At 45.2% G+C, this 26,644-nt stretch overlaps 1 protein-coding gene across 1 annotated transcript in view; it reads left to right on the forward strand.

The window, feature by feature from the left end:
- The window catches only part of TESMIN (testis expressed metallothionein like protein), a 46,072-nt gene that overhangs the window by 9,789 nt on the left and 9,639 nt on the right, over positions 1 to 26,644 (forward strand). The window contains 5 exon segments of the mRNA XM_027856008.1: positions 1,885 to 2,043; positions 3,156 to 3,276; positions 4,682 to 4,758; positions 12,332 to 12,423; positions 21,732 to 21,803. Coding sequence (XP_027711809.1) covers positions 1,885 to 2,043; positions 3,156 to 3,276; positions 4,682 to 4,758; positions 12,332 to 12,423; positions 21,732 to 21,803 — 521 coding nt within the window.

Below are 26,644 nucleotides of genomic sequence, written 5' to 3' on the forward strand. Positions count from 1 at the left end.
CAGAGGTTTGAGTTGCAAGGCAGGATGGAATTCTATAGAGGGAAGGAAATGGTAAAGATTTACACATTAGAGAACAGATAGAAGAAGGGAAAGATCTGTATCAGGTAAAAAAATCAAGTCACTAAGCACACAGAATAAAGCTAGAATTTGCAGGCTGCCCACTCCTATTGGAGCTGTATCTGGTTACTCAACATGCTTATCTTAAGTAATAAAACTGATAAATAATAAAGTAATAAGGCTGAGCCAGAAATTTTCTTATTGCTAGCCAGTTAATCACCAGCGCTGAAATTTGATGTCAGTCAACTTCTGCCAGCTCCGGCTAGTCGTGTAACTGGCTGTCTTAAGGAAATGATGGGCATAAGGCGAATTCAGAAAAATTCTCCTATCACACCACCTTACTGGGGCATGCCTCAGGCTTGCTCTCTATGGCATAGTGTGTGAGAATCTAGGGTAGTCTGTACTTCAGAGTGAGATGTCCATCTGTCTGTCCGTCCACCTGTGTATCTGTATGTCTGGAGAGACATATCCATGATTGATATACTCCTTTTATTATAAACTTAAGTGTTTGCTTTCTGCCTCGTAACCAGCTTTCATTTTGACATGTTGCTTTCAAGAGTAAACTATTCTGTAGGTGATTCCACTTTGATCACACAGGAGAAGCTGAGGCAGCTTTTATTTCACGTGCACTTCTGGCCAATTGCAGGGGCCAGCCATGAGTGGATGTGGCAGACGCCTCTGCCCCTCCTCCCCCAACCACAGAATGTGGAATTTATTTGAATTGAAGGAGCTTTCCAGCCTTTTGTTGTGGACACATCTGCCTCTGAGAATGATAACGATGAAATATGGATGGTCGAGCAACGGATTTATTAAGTAACTCTCATTTCAGGGCCCCTTTCTGCCTTCTATTCTCCGTGGAATGTTCTTTTCCCATGTTGCAGGGGTTTTTTAACCTGGAGTCGGTGAGCTTTTTAAAAATAAATATCTTGACCACTGTATCTCAGGGGAATTGGTTTTCTTTGTGCTCCTATATGTTTTATGCCTTTAAAAAACATGATTCTGAGATGGGTCGATGGGCGTGGCCCAGGAAACAATGAAGAGTAAGAACCCCAGCCTAGGCGCGTCAGCTCCCATGTTTGACTCTCAGCACTCAGCACAGTGCTTGGCACATGGCAAACACGTTTCCCTCACATGTTCGTCTTTGCGCTGGGCGATGCGTCTTAATGAATATTTGTTGACTTTTGCTTGAGCTCCCCTCAGCTGCTCCGTGGCTTATTTGGAGAGGGGAAGCAGACGTGGTTTCCTTGGTAACAGTAACTCGGCCACAAGCCTAGTCCTCTGTTCGTTGGGCCACACAGCCCCTTTCTCTTTGTTATTGAACCACTACACTTATTATGGGATTACAAGCAACGGCTTTGACCCAGACTAGAGCACTCAAATGAACCTTCTAAGCATGATTAAGGAATGGGGGAGGGGTCCATTCCATGCAGTTTCGATGACCTCTACGTGCGATGGGAACAGCTTCTGCCCGCCTGACCTTCGTAAAGATGGGGGGACTAAAACAGGTCAGAGGGTCTTCATCCCCCCAGCAGGGTGGACCCTAAATGCCCCATGGATTCTTAATGCCTTGCAATTCACTCCATGATACCAGTGATATCTGTTAGACCAGTATGTGACAGCTCCTGTCTGACATGTTCCACCCCCAGGAAAGTAAGGTCTGTACTAGAAACTCCTGCCAGACCAGACATCATTAAATTTCAGTTAAGGACTTTGTTTGCTTAACGAGTATTCTTTTTTAATAGAACTAGAGTTGGGATTTTCAGTCCTTTGTAACTATCAAGGTCAAGGCCCACAGCTCAGGTTCTGAAATGACTGTGCTTTTCCTAGGTGGAGATAAGGGAAGCCGTTGGTGCCATTACTGCTACCAACCAGGAAGAGGGAGTTTTTCCGAATGCACATGCCCCGGAGGGCTGCTGCAAGTTCCCACCCTCACAAGAACCCATCGAGAGCTCCAGCTGTTCACATAAGAAGGAATCTAACCCGATGGTAAGGAGCGTCATCAAGAGTCTGCGAAACTTTGACTCATAGAGTCACACATTAATTCATTGCCACGGTTTGTCACGTGCCTCTTTCCCTGGGGTCTGCTCTCTGGCTTACCTAGCATTCTTCCTTAGTCCTATGAATGCCAGAGCTTTATTCTAACCTGCAGAGTGCTTGATCTCCATAGAGATCATTTAAGTGGGATTCCAGACTGTGAATGACTGAACTACTTAGCCAGAAGTGAGGATGCCCAGGATCGCAAGGCTGGACTGTGAGCCCACGAGCAGTCTTGGGAGCATTTTCTGAACCGAGCCAGGTGGCCACGAAGCACTTACAGTCAGAGCAAGGGTAGGCACAAAAAGCCTCCTTACTGATCCTTCCTTCAGCCCGTTTGGCAGAATAAGCATCCGGTATGGCAGGAGCCAAGGAAGGAGGGACCCCAAGGAACTTCCCTAGGGAGTTACCCAGATGCAAGCCAAAAGTCACCTTTCTATGCTAGCCCCATGCTAAGGGAAGGGAACCAGCACTTACTAAGCACCTACTGTGTGCCAGCCACCGTATTAAGCACTTTACAAATAGCTCATTTGATCCTCACAAGAACCCTGTGAAGCATTTGTATCCCCATTTTATAGGTGAGGAAACTGAGGCAGGTGGAGGTTAAGTGACTTGTTCAAAGTCAGAAGCTATAAAGTGCAAGACTGGATTTGAATTCAGGAAGATGAGTCTTTCTGACTCTGGGGCTCTATTCACTGTGGCACCACCTAGCTATTCGTTGCAGTGAATATCTAGTCTTTATTTTTCACTTAAAGATCAGACTGTCAGAAACCCCTAGAGAGAATCCAGCCACGCACATGGTTCCAGAGAGTTTGTTACGGGCTGCACCTCCCTCACCACCCAGGTACAGGAAAGGGACAGAGGGGGTTTACTAGGCTGCAGCTCTGGAGAGCAGATTACATGGCTAAAAACAGGGAACAGAGCATATGAAGAACATGAATTTTTCTCCCCTTCTTTCCTGAGGCTCTAAATTCTTGGAGATTGAAGGCATTCTATAAGGTTTTTATACCCATATCATTGTAATGACCCTTTTAAAATGTGGTGTGGCTTCTTTTTCATTTTAGGTAATATGTCAGCTGAAAGGGGGAGCCCAAATGCTCTGCATCAACAATTCAGGTACCAGGGAGCTCAAAGCTGTTCACCTAGTTCCTCAGTATCAGGAACAAAACAGTTACCTGCAGCCAGGTACAAAGTCAATGGAGAAATAATGTCTTGTTTCTCTTCTATCTGTCATTTGGGTGAGTCAGTGTGTTTGCGGGGAGGGAGAGAACCATGATGGGATGACAGTGGTTGGGGGACAGTTCATCTGGGAGACTCAGAAAGCATTGATTACTGATGAGAAGAGCAAGAAAGCTCCCCGTTACACTCCCCAAGGACAACCAACATGCACCTTTTGGATCAAGATAGCTGGTGGTGCCCGAGTGTTTCTCTGTGTCTAGTCTTAATTGTGGGCCAGAAGACCTGTAGAAACGAAATTGGCAAGTAGAATTTTTATAGGTTGATCTAACCCGGTTCAGTATGGTAAAAGATAATCAGAAATGGGAATGCAGTCACTGAAAGTTGGTCCTATGCTGTGAAATTTTCTTGATTCCAAACTATCTATATTAGAGGCTGTTTTTAAAAATTCTGCCATCCCCAGATGTCTCTTAATAGGCCCTTCCCGGCTTTACCAGCACAATGATAACTGATAGTGGCTTACTTCTGTTGTTTGTGATAATGACCCAAAGTATTATGAGAAACTAATTGTGGTCTCTGAGTGATCAAAGATAAAACCCAGTGCACGTTCAGTGTTAAAAGTATTGAGTTGCACATGTTGGTGGCCTAGGTAGGAAAGAGAACGCTTTATGAGGGAGACTGCCCCCTTCCTTGGCCTTAACTGACACAGTTTACCTGCCTGTCAGTAATTTTAGTGGGCTACTTTGGCTCCAGACTAGTTCGATCCCCTCCAGCCCAACATCTCCATCCTTCCTACCAAGGACAGCAGCATCCTTCACTTTATCAGAACAGATGAGGCCCAAGGAGAAAACGTGCAGGGATGTTGGAGGAATGCCCAGTTAGCTCCTCATCAGCTTACTGGGCTCCTGCTTCAGGCATCCATAGCCCAGTACTGCAGTGCAGTGAGGCAGCCTGTGCTTGGGAAGGGCTCCTCCGCCATCTTCTTGGCTCCTTTGGGCTGGCTGACCAACCCCAACCAGCGTCCATCCCCAGAGCCACAGAGGAAAAAGCTGGGAGGTTCAGTTTTGTTGGGCATGTGAGCATTACACAATCTGGGTCCATGCGGTGTCATTACGTAAGAAATACACCCCATTTAATGAGCCCTGGGATCCAACAATGATTTAGTGCAGGAGCTGGGGACTGGAGAAGGGAAGGTGGAAGGAGGAAGCAACCTGCACATGTGAAACTGGTCAGTCTGCTTTTGAGTGCTCAGACCCTGGGATGCCTCATGGAGTCCAGGACAGCTATTCACCAACCTGGTCAGAAATCTGTTGCCTCAGGAAGTTTTGCAAAACAAAGAAAATCTAATAGGATTGATAGGTAGAAGATGAATTTTCTATGCTGTAAATTCATTTAAATTATGTTTTCCTTGCAGATGTGCCTAAACCTTTGACTACCATAGTTGGAAGATTTCTGCCAGTACCAGCTAAATTAAATCTTGTCACACAACAAGTGAGTCATTGTTTTAATTTTTTTTTTAAAGTCAGGCACTGCTATCTCTCTAAATTCAGACTGTTGCCATCAAAATAATTCAAGTTTTGAAGGGTTAATACTCTATTTTCATTCAGCAAATATTTATTAAATGTTTACTGTGTGTTAAAGATCATGGAAAATGCAAACAAATAAAATATGAGGTGACCTTTTAAAAACCTTACAGTTGGGCTAAAACTAATGTAGGTGACACAGTGAGTGAACAATCTTTGTTAAATGGTGTGAGAAAGCCTTCCGAATCCTGTAGGAGTTCAAATAATGAGCCAATGAATATTGTTCATGGAAGGAGGAAAACCAAGCCTGGGAGGGAGGAGGAAAAGAAGCAAGAGGAGAAGGAGAAAGAAGAGGAAGAGAAGAAAGAGGAGGAGGAGAAGGAGGAAGAGGAGGAGGAGTTCGGTCTTGGATGGATGGGGGGGTGGACAGTAGAAGAGGAGGGGGTGCTGAGGGAAGGGAACACACAGCATAAGTGAAGCCAGGCAGTGTTGAGGGTCTTCATAAAAAGTGTCATTTGTATGTAACAGGGGTTCATTCAGTCCTTTGCTCCCATCTCGGGCCACCAGAGCAGTGGCCCTGAGGTGGGAGGAAATGTGGCTCTGACCCTTCCTGGCTATGTGTCCACAAGCCAGTCTTATCTGTAAAATGGGCATGATGGAAATCCACTGCTGACTTCTCAGGGTAGTTAGGAAAGGCTTTCATAAGCTCAGCGTATCACCAAGACTTGGGTCTGATTCTCCACGGAGACCATGCAGAGCCCAGATGCTTAATGACTGTTTTAGGGATGGTCTGGAGAACGGATTGTCCTACAAAAACATGCATTTATTTTCTAAAAAGGTAAAGCCTCAAATTAGGGCAATGTCAAGGACATAGCCCTGGCCGCTGGTGTCCTGAAATCAGCTGTTCTGATGGGTTCCACCAGCCAACTCAATCCAAAAGCCTGTTTGGCATCTTTTTTTCTTTTTTTTAGAAACCAGTTGGTTGGGCGGGCTGCATTTGGGTAGTGGAAGCATCAGCTCAGTCCATCAGGGATGGTGTGCTCTTCAGTGGCTGCAGGGAAAATGCAGGTCCCAGAGGCAGAAGTGACGGGAGAATACTTGTAGCTTAACACTGGAGAGTGGAGGAAGTCTGTGTATCCATTGACTGGGTGGTGAGAGAGTGAGCATCCTGGCAAGACTGAGTCTGGACTAACCACCCAAGGGTGTGGTAGAAGTGATTCTGACTTGGAGAGACAAACTGGACTCAGTCATTACTCCCACCTCAAAGATTCTGTGATTCTCTGGGCCTGCCTGTGCTGTGAAAGGGGAGGGGGTCATAGGACCGTTTGCTGGCTGACTGCCATTGAATGACCTCTCCCTTGGCAGGGTTATGACTTCTGGCCCAAGGGTCTACAAGAAGGCTTCTGTAGATTTCTTCTAGTACAGCCCCGGGGCAGGGGGCAGAGTCGGGGAAGGAAACCTTATCAAAGCTCACACTGAAAAGTAAAAGGAAGGAAAGACCCCTTTGTACAGTGGAGGTGGCCAAGTAAGGGGCTTCCTTGAGGAAAGGGAGGCAAATAGGGTTAAATGACTTGCCCAGGGTCACACTGCTAGTAAGTGTCAGGCTAGATTTGAACTTGGGTCTTCTTTTTAGAAATTCAATTTTATTTTACCTTCAGTTCCAAATTCTCTCCCTCCCCCTCCTTCTCCTCCACCCATTGTGAAGGCAAGAAAAACAGAATTCATTACAAATATGTATAGTCATAACAAAAAAATTCCTGCATTAGCCCTGTCAAGGGGGGGGGAGACAGAGACAGAGAGACAGAGACAGAGAAAGAGGAGAGAGACAGAGAGAGAGAGAGACAGAGCAACAGAGAAACAGAGAGACAGAGAGAGAGACAGAGACAGAGGGAGAGAGAGAGACTGAGACAGAGAGACAGAGAGAGAGAAATCTGCTTCTATCTGCAGTCAGGGTTCATCAGTTCTCTCTCTCCAATGAGAGCACTTTTCATCATGAATCGTTTGGAATTGTCTTGGATCATCACCTGGACCCATCGCCAAGTCTTTCAGTGCTGCCTTCTGGTTCTGCTCACCTCACTTTGCATCAGCTCATCCATGCCTTTCCAGTTTTTTTCTGAAACCATCCCCCTCGTCATTTCTTATAGCACAATAATATTCTATCACAATCACATACTACAACTTGTTCATCCATTCCCAATTGATGGGCACTCCCTCAGTTTCCAATTTTTTGCCCATTACAAAAAGAGTTGCTATAAATATTTTTGTATACATGGATCCTTTTCCTTTTGATCTCTGGGATACAGACCAAGTAGTGGCATTGCTGGGTCAGAGAGTGTGCAGAGTGCTTTTTTGGTCATAATTTGGTCATGATTCCAAAGTGCTTTCCAGAATGGCTGGACTAGCTCACAGCTCCACCAACATTGCATTGCGTTATTGTTCAGTCGTTTTCAACTGTGTTCGACTCTTCCTGACCCCGTTTGGGTGTTATATTTTGTCAGAAGCTTTTTCCATTGAAATAATCCAGTGATATGGTTGTTTTTGTTATTAATGGAGTCGATTATGCTGATGATTTTCCTAATATTGAACCAACCCTGCTTTCCTGGTATAAATCCTGGCTGGTCATAGTGAATGATCTTTGTGACATATTGCTGTCATCTCCTTGCTGGTATTTTATTTAATTTTTTTTGCACCAATATTCATTGGGAAATTTTCTATAGTTTTCTTTTTCTATTTTGACTCCGCAATTTAAATGTCAAAACCATATATGTGTCAGAAGAAATTTGGAAGGACTCTTTTACTTATTTTTAAACAGTTTATGTAGTATTAGAATTAATTATTCTCTAAATGTTTAATAGAATTTACTTGTGAATCCAACTAAATCTTTGGAAGACTTTTTCCTTTGGAAATGCATTTATGACTTAATCAGTTTCTTTTTCTAAGATCGGGCTATTTAAGTATTCCTGTTTCCTGTTATGATAATCTGGACAATTTATATTTTTGTAACTATTTATCCATTTCATTTACCTTGTCAGTTTTATTAGCTTTTAGTTGGGCAGAATTGCTCCTAATAATTGTTTTGATTTCTTCTTCATTAGCTGTGAATTTACAGTTTTCATTTTGAATATTGGTAATTTGATTTTTTTCTTTTTTAAAAATCAAATTATTTTTGCTTTTGTTTTGCCTGAAGTAATTTCCTCCTCTGCCTTTTTTACTTTAACTGAAGCATAATAGATTCTGCTCCAGCCTGTTATTTTAACTCTATGTGTATATTTTTGTTTCAAGTGTGTTCTTTATAAACGACTTTTTGTTGGATTCTGGTTTCTAAGCCATTCTGCTGTCTACTTCTATTTTATGAGTGAGTTCATCCCATTCACATTCATAGTTACGATTGCTAACTTTGTTTTTTCCTCCATATTTTTCCTTCTCTTTTTTCCCTGTCCCCTCTTTAAGAGTCTGTTTTGTTTCTGACCGTTCTCTTCCTTAATCTATACTCCATCTTAATTCCTATCCCTTTTTCTTTTAACCCCTTTCCCTCCTATTTCCCTGTTGGTAAAATGAATTTCTGTACCTGTGTATCTATGTATTTTTTCCTACTTTAACCAGTTCAGATGAGAGTGAAGCCCAAGTGTTGCATAAACTCTTTCTTTCACACCTCATTTATGTGGGAGAATTTTCTCCGTTCTTCCTCTTCCTTCCTCCTCTCCCAGTGCATTCCTCTTCCCCACCTTTCCATTCTTCTTTTGACAACATCCACATACGATAGAATCACGTCAAGGCCCTCTGTCTAATTAGACTCCCTCTAAGACTTCTGGTAATAATAAAGTTCTGAGGGATTACGTATATCCTCTCCCCATACGTAAGAATATGAATAGTTTAACTTTGTTTAGACGGTTATGATTTCTTAATCATGTTTATCTTTTTATACTTGTCTTGAGTCTTGTGTTTCAAAGTCAAATTTTCTACTTAACTCTGATCTTTTTTTTAGAAATGCTTAGAAACTCTATTTAATTAAAGGTTCATTTTTTTCCACTGTAGGATTAAACTCAGTTTTTCTGGGTAAGTTATTCTTGGTTGTAAGCCTTCTGGTAAGTCATGTTCCAAGCCCTCCATTTCCACAAAATGCTGGCTGCTAAATCTTGTGTGATCCTGACTTTGGTTCCTCAGTATTTAAATTCTTTCTTTCTGACTACCTGCAGTACTTTTTCCTTGAGCTCTCATTTAGACTCTAATATTCCTGGGAATTTTCAGTTTGGATTTTCTTTCAGAAAGTGATTGTTTGATCCATTAAATTTCTCCTTTGTGTGGTGGTTATAAGATATTCGGGCAGTTTCCATTTATGATTTTTTGAAAAATGTTATCTAGGCTTGCTCTTGTTCATAGCTTTCAGGTAGTCCAGTGATTCTCAAATTATCTCTTCTGATCTGTTTTCCATGTCAGTTGTTGTATTTTACAATTTCTTCTATTTTTCAATCTTTTGACTTTGTTTTATTATTTCTTGATGTCTCATGGGGTCATTAGATTCCGTTTAACCAATTCTAATATTCAAGCAGTTACTTTCATCAGTAAGGTTCTGTATCTCTTTTCCCAAGCTGTTAATTCTCTTTTCATTTCTCTCTTCCATACCTCCCATTTGGTTTTTTAAAATCATCTCTTGGCTCTTTAAAAATCTCTTTATTAAACTCTTCTAGTAATCTTGTTGAACTTGTGTCCAATCTTCATTTTTCTTTGAGGTTTTACTTGTTGGTGTTTTCAAGTCATTGTCTTTTTTCTGTGTTTCTGTCTAAAGCTTCACTGTCACCATAGAAGCTCTTTATGTTCAGGTTCTTTTTTCTTTTTCTGCTTATTCTTCCAGCCTATTTCTTGACATTGGACTTTGTGCTAATGTTGAGCTTGGTTCACCTCTGGGTGTGGGAGGGCATGGCAGACCACCTGTCTTTTTATGTCTTTCTGCTGCTTTCATAACTCAGTCTGGCACCCTTCAGGTTTTCAATACTCCCAAAGTGATGTGATCCAGAGTATCTGCACACTGCCCTTGTGGTCTGTAAGTTCCTGACCCAGGTAAAGATGACAGTTGGGGATCACCTCATAATTTTACCAGTCAAGCTCAGTGGCCTATCATTTGAAGACCTTCATTTTTATTGGTCAACCTGTACCCTTGTCCAGTTCTTTAATACCATTCTCATTCTCCAAGACCTTTGAAAGATCACCAACAGTGGTTCGCCAATCAGCTGGCCACCTCCTCCAGTGTCCTGGGCCTGCTACTGACATGACATGAGCTCATTATGGGCAGCTACAAGCTCTCTTCCTGTCCCCTTACTTTGCTTGGCCTTTTAATTCTGTTCTTTACATTATAAAGGCCATTCTTAGCAGAAAAAAAATGGAAGCAAAGTTCAAGTTGAGTTTTGTCCTTTCTCTGTCTGCTCTAGTCATCATCTCACCTGTCCCCAAGGAGCAGTAGTCTACTCTCTTCTTTGCTCATCTTTTCTCCAATATGAGAGGACACGGGGCACAATGGAGAGAACGCTGACTGTGAGGCTGGGAATCCTGCGCCCTGGACACGTACAGGTTGTGAGGTCCTGGCCAAGCCTCTTAAGCTCTCAGGGCTTTGGGCAGCTCTTTGAGAATCTGGAGTGCTGAGGAGTTGCTCATCTACATTGTAGAAGGAGCTTCCTCACCTGGGAGTTTGGACTCCCAGTGAAATCCCAGGTCCAGTCCCCATCCCTCACCTTTTCCTCACTGGCATCAGTTCATTCTGGGCACTGGTGCTTGGGATGTTCTTCTAGGACTGTGCCGTGACATAATGGCCATCGCCTGCACCAGCCCTTGCCCCCACTTCCCTTTGCAACCCCATCCAGGAGAATTCAGTCTTTTGTGTCTCCAGGCTGTTGTTCTTGAGGATGAAGTTTTCCATCCCTCCTGGACTGATCCCCCTGGGAAATTTTAAGCCCTGGGATCCTTCTTCTAGCACTTGAACCTGCTTCTCCAAAGTCTGGGGTGTGTCCACCTCCTCCTGGTTTCCTTTCTTCCATCACAAATTCTAACATGTAATGGTCATTTCCCCCCCAGAGTTCTTGTTGCTAGTACCTGGTAACTAACTCCTTTGTGGATGAAAACAGGCCTAGAAAAGCAATTCTGCTCATTGTTCCTCCACCTTTTTATATCCAGAGAAAAAAGATGTCCCCCACATCACTGTTTATATTGTTTCTGCAAAGAAGAGGGGGCAGACTTCAGAGTCCAACTTTTGTTTTTCACACAGAACTAAATCGGGTGGGAAAAGTCTCTTTGGAACTTTGGGAGAAAAAAAATCTCGATAAGAGAAGCAAAGATTGCATATTAGAATGGACCTTCCAGCAAACTGTCATCACTATGAAACACTTACCATTGGGTCCTCTGTCATATTAAACAAAGGAAGTAAATGGCTCCTTAGTAAGGCAAGAGGAAGGTCTGGCGTTGGTCACTTTGTCTCAAGTAAAAGTAGAGGTGTTTTCTGTTGCGGATTCATTTTTTTTCCTTGTGGAAAGTCACTGACTGAAGCTTTGCCATAATTTCCTGCCAAGAGCTCCAACTGCACTGTGTGATGTCAGGCCCCATGAGGGCATTCAGATAATCTTGAGAGAAGGAGAAAGGGGAGGAGGGCACAGAAAAGATAAAAGAAAAGGGAGAAGCATAAGAATTTATTTGGAGCCTATGCAAATGCTTCTTAAATACCCTCAGGTTTTAATTATTTATGTTTATGAAGAAAATGGCTAATGTGGATAATGAAAGTCGACAAATAATTCAAAGGCTAGCTTTTAGCTAATAGTTTTTAACTGTACTCCCCAAATCCTTTGATCAGAGCTACTCATAAAAAAGAGAAATAATATAAACTTTATTTCATTCTCTCCTTATGTCCTGGCTATGGCAAAGGAAGAAGTAAAGAAAAAACTGGCTAATTTGTCCATGAACATAGGAAAATTAAATGAAAAATGTTTGTTGGATTGAAAAAAGTTCTATTTGGAAAAGTCTTGCCAATGTAGAGGTTTCAATATGAAGACTTCCCAAAATGCTAATAATTGTACATATTTCTGAGCTATTTGCTGGAGCAAATTTCCATCCATTCCTCTCCTATCAAGGTCACAGCCAAAGCATTAAGTAAATACTCTGTGTATGGGGGAGGGGAGGGCAGACAGTTGATTTAATTCTATCAGAAACAGATATGTGGTATTTTCTATAAAAAGAGGTTGCTTTCAAAACTTATTTTTCTTGCGGTTCAAATAATTTGAATACATTGACTACATTGCCTCAAACCTATTGGTTCAAACCCAAACCTGAGTTGTTGCAAGACCTCCAGCCCAGGGTGCCGATGCTAGCGCTGGGGACTTGGGAATCACCCCAATGCGTAGAAAAGCACTCTGGATCTGAAGGGTGCCAAATCATTGTTGAGGCAGGGAGTGAACATAAACTTCAGGAAAATGAATCCATTTCACCCAGAGGCTCACTGACGGGCATTCCTTAAAATCAACCTTTTAATTTTTAAAATTCTCGCCTTTCGTTTTGAACAGCTTGATAATGGCGCCTTCTCATCGGTAGTTAATGGAACCACCTTTCCTTCAGGATCCAGTCTTCAAGGGCCAGCAAAAATAACGTTAGCTGGGTAAGGACTTAAAGAAATAATAGAGTGATTTTAATGTAAGAGTATGTGCTTCAGCTCTGTGACAGTAGGAAATGTACCTCGTAGCTGGGCCTCTGAGACTTGGCTCAGACAGGGCAGATGTGGCTACAAAGGGTGACAGGCGCGACCTGCCTTTGTTCCACACTAATTGTCGGTCATTGTCATGATTGTGCGCGATTGTGCTGTCTGTAGCGCTGGCTTTTTGGTTTCGTTTTAGCTCGCGCTGAGCCCCTCTGTTTTTGATTGCCTGTTCATGCAATGAATCGGCAGCTTCTCTCCCCAGCCACACGCAGGCCTGTTTCCTTGAGGATGCCGTTAGAATGCCTTTTCTGCCCCAGCAGCTCACGATCACCCACTATGACGGGCTACCTCATTGTTGCTCATCATGTAACTATGACATCCTCTTGTCATGTATAGATAAGGTTCATAGATGTCACTAAGAAAACTAAACCTGAAGCCAACTGGAGGATGCTTGCCAAGGTCCGGTTCAAATGTGCCCTGCCCACCCGCAGAGCGGTCTGGGCCGGCCTGTCACTTCACTGGGACGTTGGAGCTGGAGGCTAAGCATTCTCCATAAGCACGCATCCTGCACTGTCCTAATGGCCTGTACACATAAATGTGGGCGCACAGGCCCAGGGCCTGTAAGGGGCATTGGGCAACGGGGTCAAGTATGACCCACGGTCAGGTCGCTGCCTCTGTCCTAAGAGGTCTCTGCCCCTGGGACATGGGTAAGTGTAAGGAGAAGTGTTTTTAGACACAAATATCAGGTACGGTTTGAGTGATTCCTTCACTGGGGTCACTGCTGAGACCCTAGAATGGAATGATGATCGTGAAGGTTTGGGATGGTTCTCTCACTTTGCCTGATGCAGCTCAGCAGAAGGGCCTTTTGGCTGTGCTTGGGTGGCTGATGACATTCTGTCAGAGAATCAAATGAGCCCCCATTGGTGGTTATCCTCGCTTGATGCTGTGGGTGGGGAACGGGCTGAACGCAATGGTCCCAGTACCCACGCGAATGGCTAGAGCAACATGGAGGACGAGCATGTTCGAGCACCCAACTATTGCTTGGGTTTTATAAATGAAGGCGGCATGAAGGCTCTTTTCTGCTCCTCCTCCTTCAGCTGACAGCGCCATCTCACCACGTGTTGTAGAACGTCTAGCACATTCAAGGGAACCTGATTCTTACTGTGCAGTGACGTTGGCTTTTTAACACGTGTCCTCTCCAAATTAGTGCGGCTTAACGCCGCACTCACTGCGGTGTGAGTAGGGTGCTTCTCATGCCAGACACAGTTGTCCTCGTGGCTCAGAAGTGTTTGTGTTGAATGTCAACCTGCATCACATTTTCCTTTTTCAAATCTTGTGTCTTGTATTTACTCTGCAGTGACTGTGCAGACCACAGGAGGTTTCTTTTCTAACCGATGTCTCAGGAATTGCATGATATGGACCATGTTTTTCTTTTTGCTTTTGCCGCAGACAGCTGCTTGATTCTGAGGTTGTATTCCCTGAAATAGTCCTGATGACAATTTCTCCCTTCTATCTACAATGCTGAAGAAATGCTGGAATCCATAGTTGGCATGTCCCCACTATTATTGTCAGGGTTTGTAATTGGGAAGCTGACTTAGGAAGCTGTTTGAGGATGAGTTAATTATGCTTAAGTTTTCAGCCATATGTTTGATTCAATGTATCCATTTGCCTCTTGAATGAGTTCTACTCACAGAGATCCTTCTCTGACGCCCAGGTTGGCCCTGGAAACCGGACTGGTTATGGGGACCTCAGAGGAACAGCTGCCTCAGCCCAATCTGATCTAAAAGGTGGCTTAGAAGCAGGTCAGCTCAGGCCCAGAACAGTGACCTGGTCTAACTTCATTTACAGAGAAGGAATGAGCACAGTGACTTAATAAGGCAACGCGTCGCCTGGCAGCCAAAATGGCTGGACATCTTCGGATCTCTTGTCAGACAGCGATTTAAATTCTGACCCTTTTTCCTTCCTATGCTCAGAGGGTGGTGGTGTGTGTTGCTAGTTTGGAATCAACTTCTTTGAAAACATTTTTCCTTAAAAGCATAGACAGATTTTACTGTGGGTGGGACACTTTAGTTGTAATTCTGTCCAGAAGCATGGCTTGTATGCAGTGAGTTGTCAAATTCCCTCTGACTTCCCAGATTCCCTGATATCTATCGATTGGTAGTCAATTACTGTTAGATTCTCAAAGTCTGAGGATTCCTCCAAATCCAAACACTGTGACCATAAGAGTCTAATTCAACAAGCATTTATTAAGTGCCCTTGGTGTGCTAGGTCCTGGGGATATAGCCCCAGGCCTCCTTCAAGGAATTTGCATTCTAATGGGAGAAGGGAGAAGGCACAACATTTTAGGATGTCTTTTTTTTTTTTTTAAATTTTTGGTGAGGCAATCAGGGTTATGTGATTTGCCCAGGGTCACACAGCTACATAAGTATCAGGTATCTGAGGTCAGATTTGAACTCAGGTCCTCCTGACTCCAGGGCTGGTGCTCTATCCACTGCACCGCCTAGCTGCCCCATACAACATTTTATTTTATTTTTTTTTTTAACAAGTGTTTTTAAAACTTTGGGTTACAAATTTTCTCCCTTCCTCCCTCCCCACTCACCCTCATTGAAAAGGCAAGCATCTCGATACAGGCTATAGATGTGCAGTCATGCAAAACACTTCCACAGTAGTCCTGTTGTGAAAAACTGAGTATATTTCCCTTCATCCTATCCCACCCCCCATTTATTCTATTGTCTCTTTTGACCCTGTCCCTCCTCAGAAGTGTTTGCTTCTCATTATCCCCTCCCCCAATCTGCCCTCCCCTCTATCAACCCCCTGTTCTCTTGTCCCCTTCCCCCCTTATTTTCCTGTAGAGTAAGATAGATTTCCATACCCCATTGTCATACAACATTTTAAATAGATAAATAAATACAGAATAAATCCGAAGTAATGTTGTGGGCTGGAGCGGAGGGTACTAACCGTTAGAATCAAGAGGCAGCAGTTGAGCTGAGCCTTGAAGAAAGCTGGAGGTTCCCAGAGACTGGGCCAGAGAGTGGGGGTGGGGAGACAGGAGACGGGATGCTCATGGGCTGGATTGGCTGGGACGAAGAGTATGTGACATGAGCCTGGAGACACAGGTCGGAGGTAGGCTGTGAAGGACTTGAAGTCTGAGTTAGCCATTTGTCCTGTAAGCAGCGGGAAACCACTGATGCCTGTTGGGCAGGGGAGTAGCATTCTCAGACCTGGGTATGATAGGAATAGCACTTGGATGAGTGGGGGGGGGGATGGACTGGAAGAGAAAAAGCCTACAGGGAGCAGGGGGACCGGTCAGGAGGTTCCTGCAGTAGTTACCGATGAAAGGTGATGAGAGACTGAGTTAGGGTCATAGATTTAGAGCTGGAAGGGGCCCTGGAGGCTGAAAGCAGTTAAGTGACTTGCCCAGGGTCACTCTGGTACTAAGTAGATGGAGCAGGATTTGAACTGAGGTCTTCTGACTTCCAAGCTAGGCTAGGGCAGTGTCTGTGGAAGAGGAGAGAATGGAGCAGAGAGGCGAGAGATGTGGCAAAGGCAGATTTACCAAGACTTCGCAACTGATCAAATATGGGGGGGGGGGATTCACGGGAAAGGGATATTTGAGATTGTGAACTTGGGTGAGTAGAAAGACGCCCCTGATAGAAACAAGACAGTGAGGAGAAGGGATGGGTTCTACTGGATGTCTGGAGTGCCTGTGATGCTCATGGATAATGTAGGTGGGACGCCGGCGGGCAGCTGGTGATCAGGAGGGAGGAAGAGGCTGCCTACCTAAGGAGACTGGGCAGCCACCTGCATGGAGGGCGAGTGGTCCAGCCCCAGGCTTGATGCTCTGCCGCTAGATTTTATTAAACCAGCGGGGGAGGAATCCATGTTCAACAAGCATTTATGAAGCACCTTCTAGGTGCCGGACGGTTGTGTTGGGCACTGGCAGCACAAAGGCACACAAGAAACGTCACCTGCCCTCAGGAAGGCTGCCTTCTCCCAAGGGCTGGAAGCAGAGCCCAGGTGACTGGGGCCGCCATGTTTGCCATAGGCATTCCCCTTGGTGCTATGAATTCTGTGTGATTTGTTTACATCTTTAGAAGTAAGTTTTATGGATGCCTTTTGTTTCTAGGTCACAGTCATTGCTGTAACTATCCCCCCCACCCAATTCAGCGCTTCCTCCCTTGCTATAAAAAAGTTGAGCAGAGACCCCCCCAAAAATGTCCATAGCTGACGATGTCTGCCTCATTCTGCCCTGGTCGCCCCCCCACCCCTCTGCTGGGGTGGGCACTTTCATTGTCCCTTCTTGGTCTCAGTTGTTCATGTATTTGGCGCCTGGCTTCCTCCAGGGACCATACCTGTTCATTCTCGCCCACTTCAGCTCCTCGGCATCATTACCCCACCTGACAGGCCCTTCCCTTCTCCCAACATAAGCCTGTGCTTGTGTCCAGACTCTCTCTAGGCAATCTTTGCCTACGCCGGTCCAAAGAGCGACCCTATTTTGAAAGGCCTGGAACCCTTGCCGCTGGCTGCCCTGGGTTGTTGTCCAGCTGATCCTGGGCATCGGCCGGTCCTGTTACAAGCCCTCCGATCACCAGGGCTGGTTTTCTGCATCTCCTGTCCCTCCTCCCTAGCTCTAAGCTTAGTGCTGCGGGTGAGTGACAATCATTTAATAAATTACAGTGGATTTGACTTAGTGATACTGTAGATATCCATTGGACTTAATTTCCTCTTCTCAGGGTACAATCATTACATGTGCCTGAGCAGGAACACAAAGTATCCCATTCTGTTCTTGCCTGGAAGGGAAAAGAAATCATTATTTCTTCATTTAGAGACTGCCAGGTCACTGCACCCCAGGAATGCGTGGAAAGCCTTCCCAGGAGCCAGTCTGGGAAAGAACCTAGAGAAGGGCACTCCGGTACCGTTTGCACTCTGGTGCCTCCCCCAGGCATACAGAACCAGAACAGAGCCAGGGGCCTCCTCTCAAAGTGCTGCCACTGGAGACACTGGCCTAGCACCCCCCGAAGCAATGTCCACCTCTCAGGGGCACTCATTTTGTGGCTAAGGGTTGGTAGGTGCTTGGGGATCGGGGAGGGGCGGGATAGCCTGGCCACCTTACCCAGGACACCAGAATACTATGACCTTTTTATACTTAAGTGAAAGAAATGAACCGAGTAAATACGAAGTCACTCATTGATTTAAATTTCTGGGCCATGATTTTGAATGAAGAAGGCCTGTCCTGGAGCGATGCCCAGTGGGAAAAGGTGATCGGCATGGAACAGCAGCTAACAGCCTTGCTTGGAAACTGGGGACATAGCTCATGGTAGGAAGGTAACAGAGAGCTAAGGAGGCAAGGGCAGCTTGAACTGGGTGGAAGCCATCAGCTAATCCGAGGACAAAGAAGTAGAGCTGATTTGGATCAAGAATCTGGGGTCTTGTGTCTTGGACCTGTTGAGTGGCATCCTGGTGAAGACAGTGAAATCCTTCTCAGAAGAAGGTTTGGGAATTCCACAGAAATCAATTATATTTGAAATAAAGTTGTATCTTTCTCCATTCAAGTTCACAGAGATCTGAAAATGGACCCCCATTAAGACCCCTGATCTAGAGAGGAAAATCAAAAGGTGGGCACATGAAAGCCCTTGGAATGAAAATGGAGAACCCCAGCTAGTCTACCCCTTCCACAGGGGGCTGACTTTCAGCAAGAGCGGAGGGGTTAGCGTGCTAATGACAACTAAATGAACGTGGAAAGAATTCCATTGGTCTCATAGAGAGATGCCAATTGGGGAATCGTATAACAGCTGAAGAACATGGCACCCCAGCGTGGCAGCACCTACAACATCAGCCAACTGGACAATCCCGTATTTACAGGGTCAAAATCTGCATTTTTACAAAGTGATGCATCTCTTTATCCTCAGTATACCCCCCCCCACACACACACACTCCACTGTGATTTCATTTCATTTTAGTCAACATTTATTAAGCACCTACTGTGTACAAGGCCCTGGGCTAGGAGATGTGGATACAAAAACATCAAACATTCACAGCCTCTTTATTAGGAATATACTGAATTACCACCATTTACTTAGTAAACATCTGTTCTCTCCTTTTTGAAAAATTTGGTTGCTACTGAGTGTTGAACACCTCACCTCAAGATTTCCACAGTTAAAGGTATGAATCAGTGGCGAAGTTTCCTGGATTAATGCCCACACTTGAGTCAGACTCAGCTCTGGATGCCCCTTCTCTCAGGTCCCCTTCGGTCTCTGGTCCGGGCGTGGGCATAGGCCCACTCCTCACAGACACTTCCACCCTCTCCTCTTACCTCAGAGACTCAGCGGTGTCTCATCCTTCCAGTGGTGGACCAGCCAGATAGATCACCCTAGCCAGATGCTGGTAGGAGCTTTCTCTCCCCTCTCTCAGGGAGCTCAGTGCCTGGTGGCCAACTTCCTTTCTCCTCTCATTCCTGCCTTTCTATGTGCTGAGACCTCTGCAAAGCCGCTGGCAGCTCCCTTGCGCCAACCCCTAAGTCATCACTGCCTGCCCACAAGTGTTGTGTCCTGATTATCCAGAACACTGGCATTCCTCTGTCTGACCACAGCCCCCTCTCCCACCACTTCCATGTGCCATCCATGGCCACCTCGCCTTCCAGTCCCTCCATCCCTCCCTTGAGCCTCTCGACCATGTCATTAATCAGTTCGTCTAACCAGTTCATCATTACATTGGCCTGTACTTGTGAATCCCTTGCCCTTCTCTGCCTCTCTTTCCCATCCTCAGCCCTGAATTACTCTGACCATCAACTTCTCCTTACCGCTGCCAAACAGCCCTTGGAGGTAGTCACACAGCTGTGACTCCTGCCACCCCCCCCCACTCCTCCTGTCCTGCCCCAGGTCTCTTCCAAACCTCCTCAAGGGGCTTCATTCTCGGAAATTGCCTGAACTCATGCTCTTCTCCACAGTGCTGCACCTTATGTCACCTCAATGTCACCCCCATTATTTTCTTCTTTGCCCCAGCTTCAGAGCGTCCAGTGAGGCCAGCCTCTTCCCCGGTACACTTTATCCGACCCCTTCCTTGTTGGCCTTCAGCCACCACTGGCTCCTTCGTGCCCAGATCCCGCCCTGCCCCACTCCACCAACATCTGGGAACCCCCTCCCTTTCACAACCACACTCCACTTCTTTCCCTTCCCTTCACTTTTCAGTTGCTTTCAGTCTTTGAGCCAGGTCTGTTCTATCCTTCTTGCCTCTCTGTGACCTCCTGGTTTTCCTCTTACCCATCTAACCAGGCCTTTTCATTCCCCTTTGTAGGATCATAATCCATTTTCTGTCCCTTTAGTGGGGGTCCATCCCAGTACACACACTCTCTTTCTGTCTCTCTCTGTCTGTCTCTCTCTGTCTCTGTCTCTTTGCCTCTCTCTGACTCTCTCTGCTCTCTCCTTCTTTCCCTCCCTTCCTTTCTCTCCTCTCTCCTACTCTTACTTTCTCCTCCCCCTTTTCTCTCTTTCTCTGTCACCCTGTCTCTGTCTCTAATCTGTTTCATGGGATTAAATGATGTTCTTTATTGCAGATGACCCCCATGTCTACATCTTGAACCTTCATTTCTCTCCTGAGCTCCAGATCCACCTCACCAACCACACGGGTGACATTTCCACCTGAAGTCCTACAGGCATCTCTGACTCACCATATCCAAAGCAGAGTTCATCACCTTTGAATTGCTCGTTGTCAGCTTTGGTTTCCCATTGCACTCATTTCTGAGTACATCCGTCAGCGCCCTTTCTCCAGTCTCCTTTAACAAAGAATAACAAAGAAAGGAAAAAAGTGATTCTCCCAAACTAACCGACCCATCAGCTGAGTCTGACACTGGATACAGCGTCTCCTCCGTGGCGGTCCACCTCTGCAAAGGCAGGAGGCAGATGTATTTTCTCATCTCTTCTCTGGGGCCATGCTTGGAATTACAAAGAAGGACTCATTATCTTTGGCCCTAAACCCTCTCCTCCTGATTTATCCCATCCAGTCATCCATCCCTCTTCCCTCTCTCACCCGCCCCCACAAACAGTGGGTCACCAAGTCTTGTCAGTTCTTCTTTCCCAACATTTCTCCTCCTCCTCTAACGGTGCCCCCTTCCTGGTGCAGGCTTTCATCACCCCCTGCCTTGATTATCGCAGTGGCAGCTGGTAGATTGGCCTCCCTGGAGCCTCTCCCCACTCCGGTCCATCCTCCACTCAGCTGTCGATGACATTCCTAGAACGCAGGTCTGACCGCGCCACTCCCTTACACAGGAAGCTTCAATGGCTCCCAGGATAAAAAAATACAAACTGCTGTGTTTGGCATTCCAAGCCCTTCACTACTCAGCTCCAGCCTGTCCTTCCATACTGATGTTCTCCCTTACAAATACGACCCTGCACCCAAAAGCCTCCATGATATTCCCTCTTCATAACATTGCATCTTTGGCCTTTGCATGGATAGATCCCCAAGCCCGCCCGCCCTGCCCCAATCACGCCTGGAATGCTCTTCCTCCTCAATCCCTGGTTTCTTCTTGATTCCACCAGTAATTACTGCTTGTCCTTCCCCCTCCGAATTGCTTTATTTTGGATTTACTTAGTTGCATACATATTATTTTCTACCAATAGAATATAAGCTCTCTGAGGACAGAAACTGTTTCTTTTTTATCTTTGTGTGCCCAGCACCGAGTATAGTATCAGGTACACAATAGGTGCTTAATAAATGCTTGTTAAATTTACTTGAACATGTCACCTTGACTGACCTAGGAAAAGTCCACAATGATCAAATTATAGCGTGCTTGCAAAATGCTCTACTAGTATGGGTCGTATTAAAAGTACAAATCATTGGCAGAAAAATAATTGTTTTATTAACTTCCTTCAATTTCTTTGGTCTCCAGAGAAACACAAAAGAGGGTTTTTATTACCCTAGAACACAAAATGAATACAGAAATGTCCAGCACCTAGACTAGAGGTGTGAACAAAAGCATTTGATGGCATTAATTTGTGAATGCTTCCTTAAGAAGGGGAGCCATGAGTCACCCACTTGGCCACAACCCAATGAATTTCCAGTCCACTCCTTCCGTCACCGTGTTTTTAAATCACTCCCACTCTCCTTTTCTAAGATGAGATTTCATGATCAGACACCTACCAGAATTTTAATCGCTGGTGTTGTGAATTTCCATATTGGTTACCACAAAGAACACCAGAAGCTTAATGACTTCTCTCTTTTTTTTTTTTTAAAGGCTAACTATCTGAATACATTTTCTTTTTTAATCCTTGTAGAGTAACTCTTAGTTCATGGGACTCAAAGTCTAAAAAGCCATGTAACTGTACCAAGTCCCAGTGTCTGAAATTGTAAGTAATCAAAAATCCTTCATTATTAAATATGAAATAAGGTTGTTTAGAAATCAGTAAATGGAGAAAAGTCCAGACAATGCCAGGTTGGCAAGGAGTGTACATGTGGTGATGTTTGGCAGTGGGGCTGCTGTGCACCACGGGGCTTTGAATGTTCAGTGGGAACTGGAGACGCACTCGAGGTGTGAACACCTCTTTGACTTTGTCATTTGATGCATGGATGGAAACACCAGCGTGGCAGGGGAGGAACCTTCCTCTGCCCTTTGTTTTCATTTGCATTGAGCATTCACTAACCCCTCAGATACGTGGGACTGGATGTTAGCACATTGCTGAACATTAGCTATTAATACATCTCCACACACATCATCTGTTTTATGGAAACTTTGTGGCATGGTTTATTATAGGCACGGACCTTCTTAGAAAACTTGTGGACATTTTTGCCTTGCCCACCTAGGGCTGCCCCCTGTGGAGTCTGAGTAAGCAGAGGTAGGACAGTATGCCTACTTAGACACATAGATATTGACCAGAAGGAGAGAGAGAGAGAGTAGCTCTACACCATGCCTGCCCTGCCCTGCCCTGCCCCGCCCTGCCCTGCCCCGCCCTGCCCTGCCCCGTCCTGCCCTGTCCTATGCTCCCCTCAGCTCTTTCTATGGACAGCCTCCTGTCTTTAGCTTGGGACTGAAAGGCCCCAGTGGCTAGCAACCCTGACCATGTCTCTGCGTAATTTTTCCCTTGCAGAGCTCCTTGAGAAGTTAAAGGGAGTTACTTGGTGCAACAGTGGGGTGTGGGTCAGAGAGAGCAAGGGAACAAGGGGTGTTGGAGAGAGCTGACCATCTTTATTTTCCTGAATCCCAAGGCCCACAAGGCATTGTTAACTAAGCTTTTACTAGTTAAAATGAAACTAGCAACACGCCATGCTGGAATAGGGGACTGAAGATATGTAGCTATTTGGAGCCACTGATGACATGGCCTTTGTGGATGCAAGGCCTCTCCATTCGTGGAGGGAATGAAAAGTTTGGAGAGCACGTGAGAGTGAGGCAGATAAGGGAAAGTCAGCCAGTGACCCCTGGGCTGCTCCTTTGGAGAGAGGAAAGCACGGGAGGACAAAGTTGATCTGTTTAGGGAATCCAGGAGGGAAATCCAAGGGCAGTGGGATGCCCCATGTGGTTTTTTGGGCCTGGAGTCAGGGGAAAGCTTAATCACAGGGAAGACAGTAGGAGGGAATTCACCAGGGGCAGGGGGCAAAGGTGACCACTCCTAGGGACCTTCCTTCTCCTCTTCCTTTTTATTCTGTCCCTGACAAGCGAGTTCTTGCATAGGGCAGCCGCAGGTCTCCGCTTAGAACATATTTGCTCTACTCTGTAAGGAATCTCTGTTGAACATAGGTGGAGGCAAGAATGAGTACTATTAACTATCTCGTACTAAATGGGGATATTTTTAATTTATAAAAAATAGATTTGTGTGTTTTAAATAAATTGAATGCAAGTTTAATAAAATAACAGTTAAAACCTAAAGGAAAAAAAAATTGATGAAAGAATCATTCATTCCCAACACTCCATCAGGCCAGCAGCAAAATACAAGTTTTGTGGTATCGTTGGTTTGTGGTTTTCCAAGTTTTCAAATATCGACACTTCCAGATGGAAGGTGATGGTAGCATCTAACGTGAAATTCACTTTCAGAATAGGAAGCTAGCATTTTCATTCGGGCAACCGTGGCTTCATTGCAGTTCGGCAGACGTGTATTAAGCACCTGTGGTGTGCAGGGAAGTCTGCTTTGTGGAGAGACAAAACAAAGTGGTCCCTGCCTTCAAGGGTCTTACAGTCTACTGAGGAGAGAGCCCCAAAAAGAGTTGGCGTGAAATGTCTCCCAATCCTTTGAAACGTGAGCCTCTCAAAGAGTGAGGGGCATTGTGCTCTCAGGACAATCTTGAGATACATAGGACATTTGAGTGACATTTGTATTCATGGAGTTGACTAGTTGGGTATACATGTTGACTGCAGCATGGAAAAAAAAATCAATTCTGCAATGAAGCCACTTCATGGTAAATCTAGGCTGAATATAAACTTTTGTGATAACCCGTACCTGTCCCTTATCGGCGAGGATATGGGGGCTTTAGCCACTAGATTGCTATAGTATAGTTAGAATAGCCACATGTTACAGTCTGATATTTTTCCTGTTTTTGCCCCCAAATCAGGTATAACATCTTCCTCCATCTTCCCTGTTAAGAGATTGGGAAGTCTCCAATAGAATCTCTTTAGCCTTTTGATCCTGTTTCTGGGGTAATTTGGCATGGACTTGGGTGGACGCAGTTGCCTAGGTCTTGTCTGCCTTCCACTCCTAGTCAGGGATTTTCTCCAGAAGTGTACTGTAGTGTGAGAATGGGCATCTCCTTTAGGTCTTATCTAAAGCGGGGAGGAGTTCTGAACCATTGGGGGAGGGGTCCTGGACTCCATTGGCGGCAGTCTGGTGAGGCCCATGGACATCCCTTTTCTCAATAATGTTTTAAAGTGCACAAATCAAACATGCAAAATAACAAAGGAAATCAATTACAGCGAAACACAACTATCACAACCAGCAACAACAAGGTCACACTGAGCCCTGGCCTCAAGGGATTAGGACCATCCTGAATGGGACATGCACACACGCACACACACACACACACACACACACACACACACACACACACGGGTATTATTTCCCTTGTTTATTGCCAGACTAAATGTCAGCATTTTTAATAACAGAGAGTGTATGAAACATGAAAAAAGACCACAGAATTTAACAATATTCATTGTAACTAACAACTCCACTTCTTCCATAACAAACCTGGTGCTGCAGCTGGTCACATCAACCAAATAAACATGCTTGATTTCAGCCCTCTGGTTGGTTGGCAAGCAGGGAAACGGCCAAACGGGCAGCAGGAGAGGGAGGAGGAGAAATCAGAGGCGAGGAGGAGGCTGGACTGAGCACAAACTAGGGAGTCCCTGGAGATTTTACAAATCAGATTCTCCTTAGGTCTAAAGAGTCATCATACTCTGTGTTCCAGATGGACAAATGTTTATGGCAGGTACATTTATTTTTCTCTAAGGATTTCACGTAACTTGTCTAATAGAATTGGGGTGTTGGCGTGCTTACAGGCAAGAAGGAAAGGTTCTATGACAATCATATTCATTGACTATCCACTGCTTTATTTCATTTTTAAGAGGACAACCGGACAAAATGAATTTCCTTCTTTTTCCACAATACGTTTGTTATAGATAGATTTCTTTTTCTTTTTTTGTTTGATTTTTTGTTTTGTTTTGTTTTGTTTATTAGGCAATTGGGGTTAAGTGACTTGCCCAGGGTCACACAACTAGTAAGTGTCAAGCGTTTGGTCTGAGGTCAAATTTGAACTCAGGTCCTCCTGAGTTCGGGGCTGGCGTGCTATCCACTGCGTCACCTAGCTGCCCCTATAGATAGATTTCTTATGTGGAAAATCGGCCATAAGATTTAATAGTAAAGATAGTAAGATTTTATAGTAAAAAGGTAGCGAAAGAGAAGGGGGAAATTGAAAAGAATTCTCCAGCCTCTGTGGATTAATTACTTATCCTTTCTCTCCCTTACCTCTCCATTTGACTCCCCTTTGGATTGGAGGGAGATACTATGTCAGGTGGTGCTGAACTGGCCTGGGGTGGGAAAGTCTTCTTCCCCTTCATCTGTAGACTGAGGAGGTTGGACGAGATGGCCTCCAAGGGCTCCCAAGACCCCCCAGCTCTGGGTCGAGGAGCCCATTAGTGGAGTCCTTCGAATCTGCTATGTTTTAGAGACAGATGGAAACTAATAAGCCTGTAGCAGAGAAGAGGGTGTGGCCATGGCCACTGTCAGTCTGTTTTAGTAATCGCTTGCAGAAAGGCATAGGTGGCCTTACAAATTTGTAGATGATGTAGAATTAAGAGGGAGATCTAATGGATCTGGATGACAGGGTGGAGATCGAGAAAGACTGGTACATAGTAGGTGCTTAATCTAACATGTTTGTTGTCTGACTGACTGGTACGGGCAGGAAGTGTTAATGGAATTCAGGCCAAGCAAGATTCTATGTTACATGTTCTGTCACAAGTCATAGCATAACACACGACCGTCTTATTATGGTACCATTCACTCCGAGCGAAGATGCTGTGAGCTGTGCTTGGCCTCATCTCTCATAATATCCTTCTGGACAGGTTGGGGGAGAGAGGGGCCAGACCACAGAGATGGGAAAGTGGGGATTGCTTTCTGGGGAATGTTTGGCCCCTGAAGGCCCTTCCACTTTGGCTGGAAGTAAGGCTAGGGCTCCTCACAACTAGAGCTGCCCCACAGTGGCACAGGCCCAAAGGGTGGGGGACGGGAACCCCCTCAAAGGAGGGCTTTGAGCAGAGGCTGGACACCGTCATCAGGGCTATTATTGTCCAGGGGATAATGAGTTGGGCTAGAGGAGACTCCTTCCCATGCTGAGATTCTGTGATTCTTAAATCAATATGAAATAAGTATTCAGTCATCCAAACTACCAGAACTCATTAAGCGCCTACTGTGTGCCAGGCACTAACAGCCCCTGCCTTCCAGAACTGTACAGTTTTGGGGGGGGGGATAGAAAATGTTCATAGACTGGGAAAGAAAGGTACATGCAGAATAAATACAGGGTGATGGGGCCAGGGTCAGGAAGGCCTTTGGTGGGAAGTGACTCTGGAGCCTTAAAAAAGAGATAGAGGTGAGGAGAGAAAACATGCCAGACCTGGGCAAGAGCTTAGCAAAGGCATGGACGGGGAAGATGGCCAGTGGTACATGATGAGGAGTGGATGAGCATGGCTGCCTGACGGGGAGCCTGGAAA

Source organism: Vombatus ursinus, unplaced genomic scaffold, assembly GCF_900497805.2.
Source record: "Vombatus ursinus unplaced genomic scaffold, bare-nosed wombat genome assembly UNPS02011369.1, whole genome shotgun sequence".
Taxonomy (NCBI): Eukaryota; Metazoa; Chordata; class Mammalia; order Diprotodontia; family Vombatidae; genus Vombatus; species Vombatus ursinus.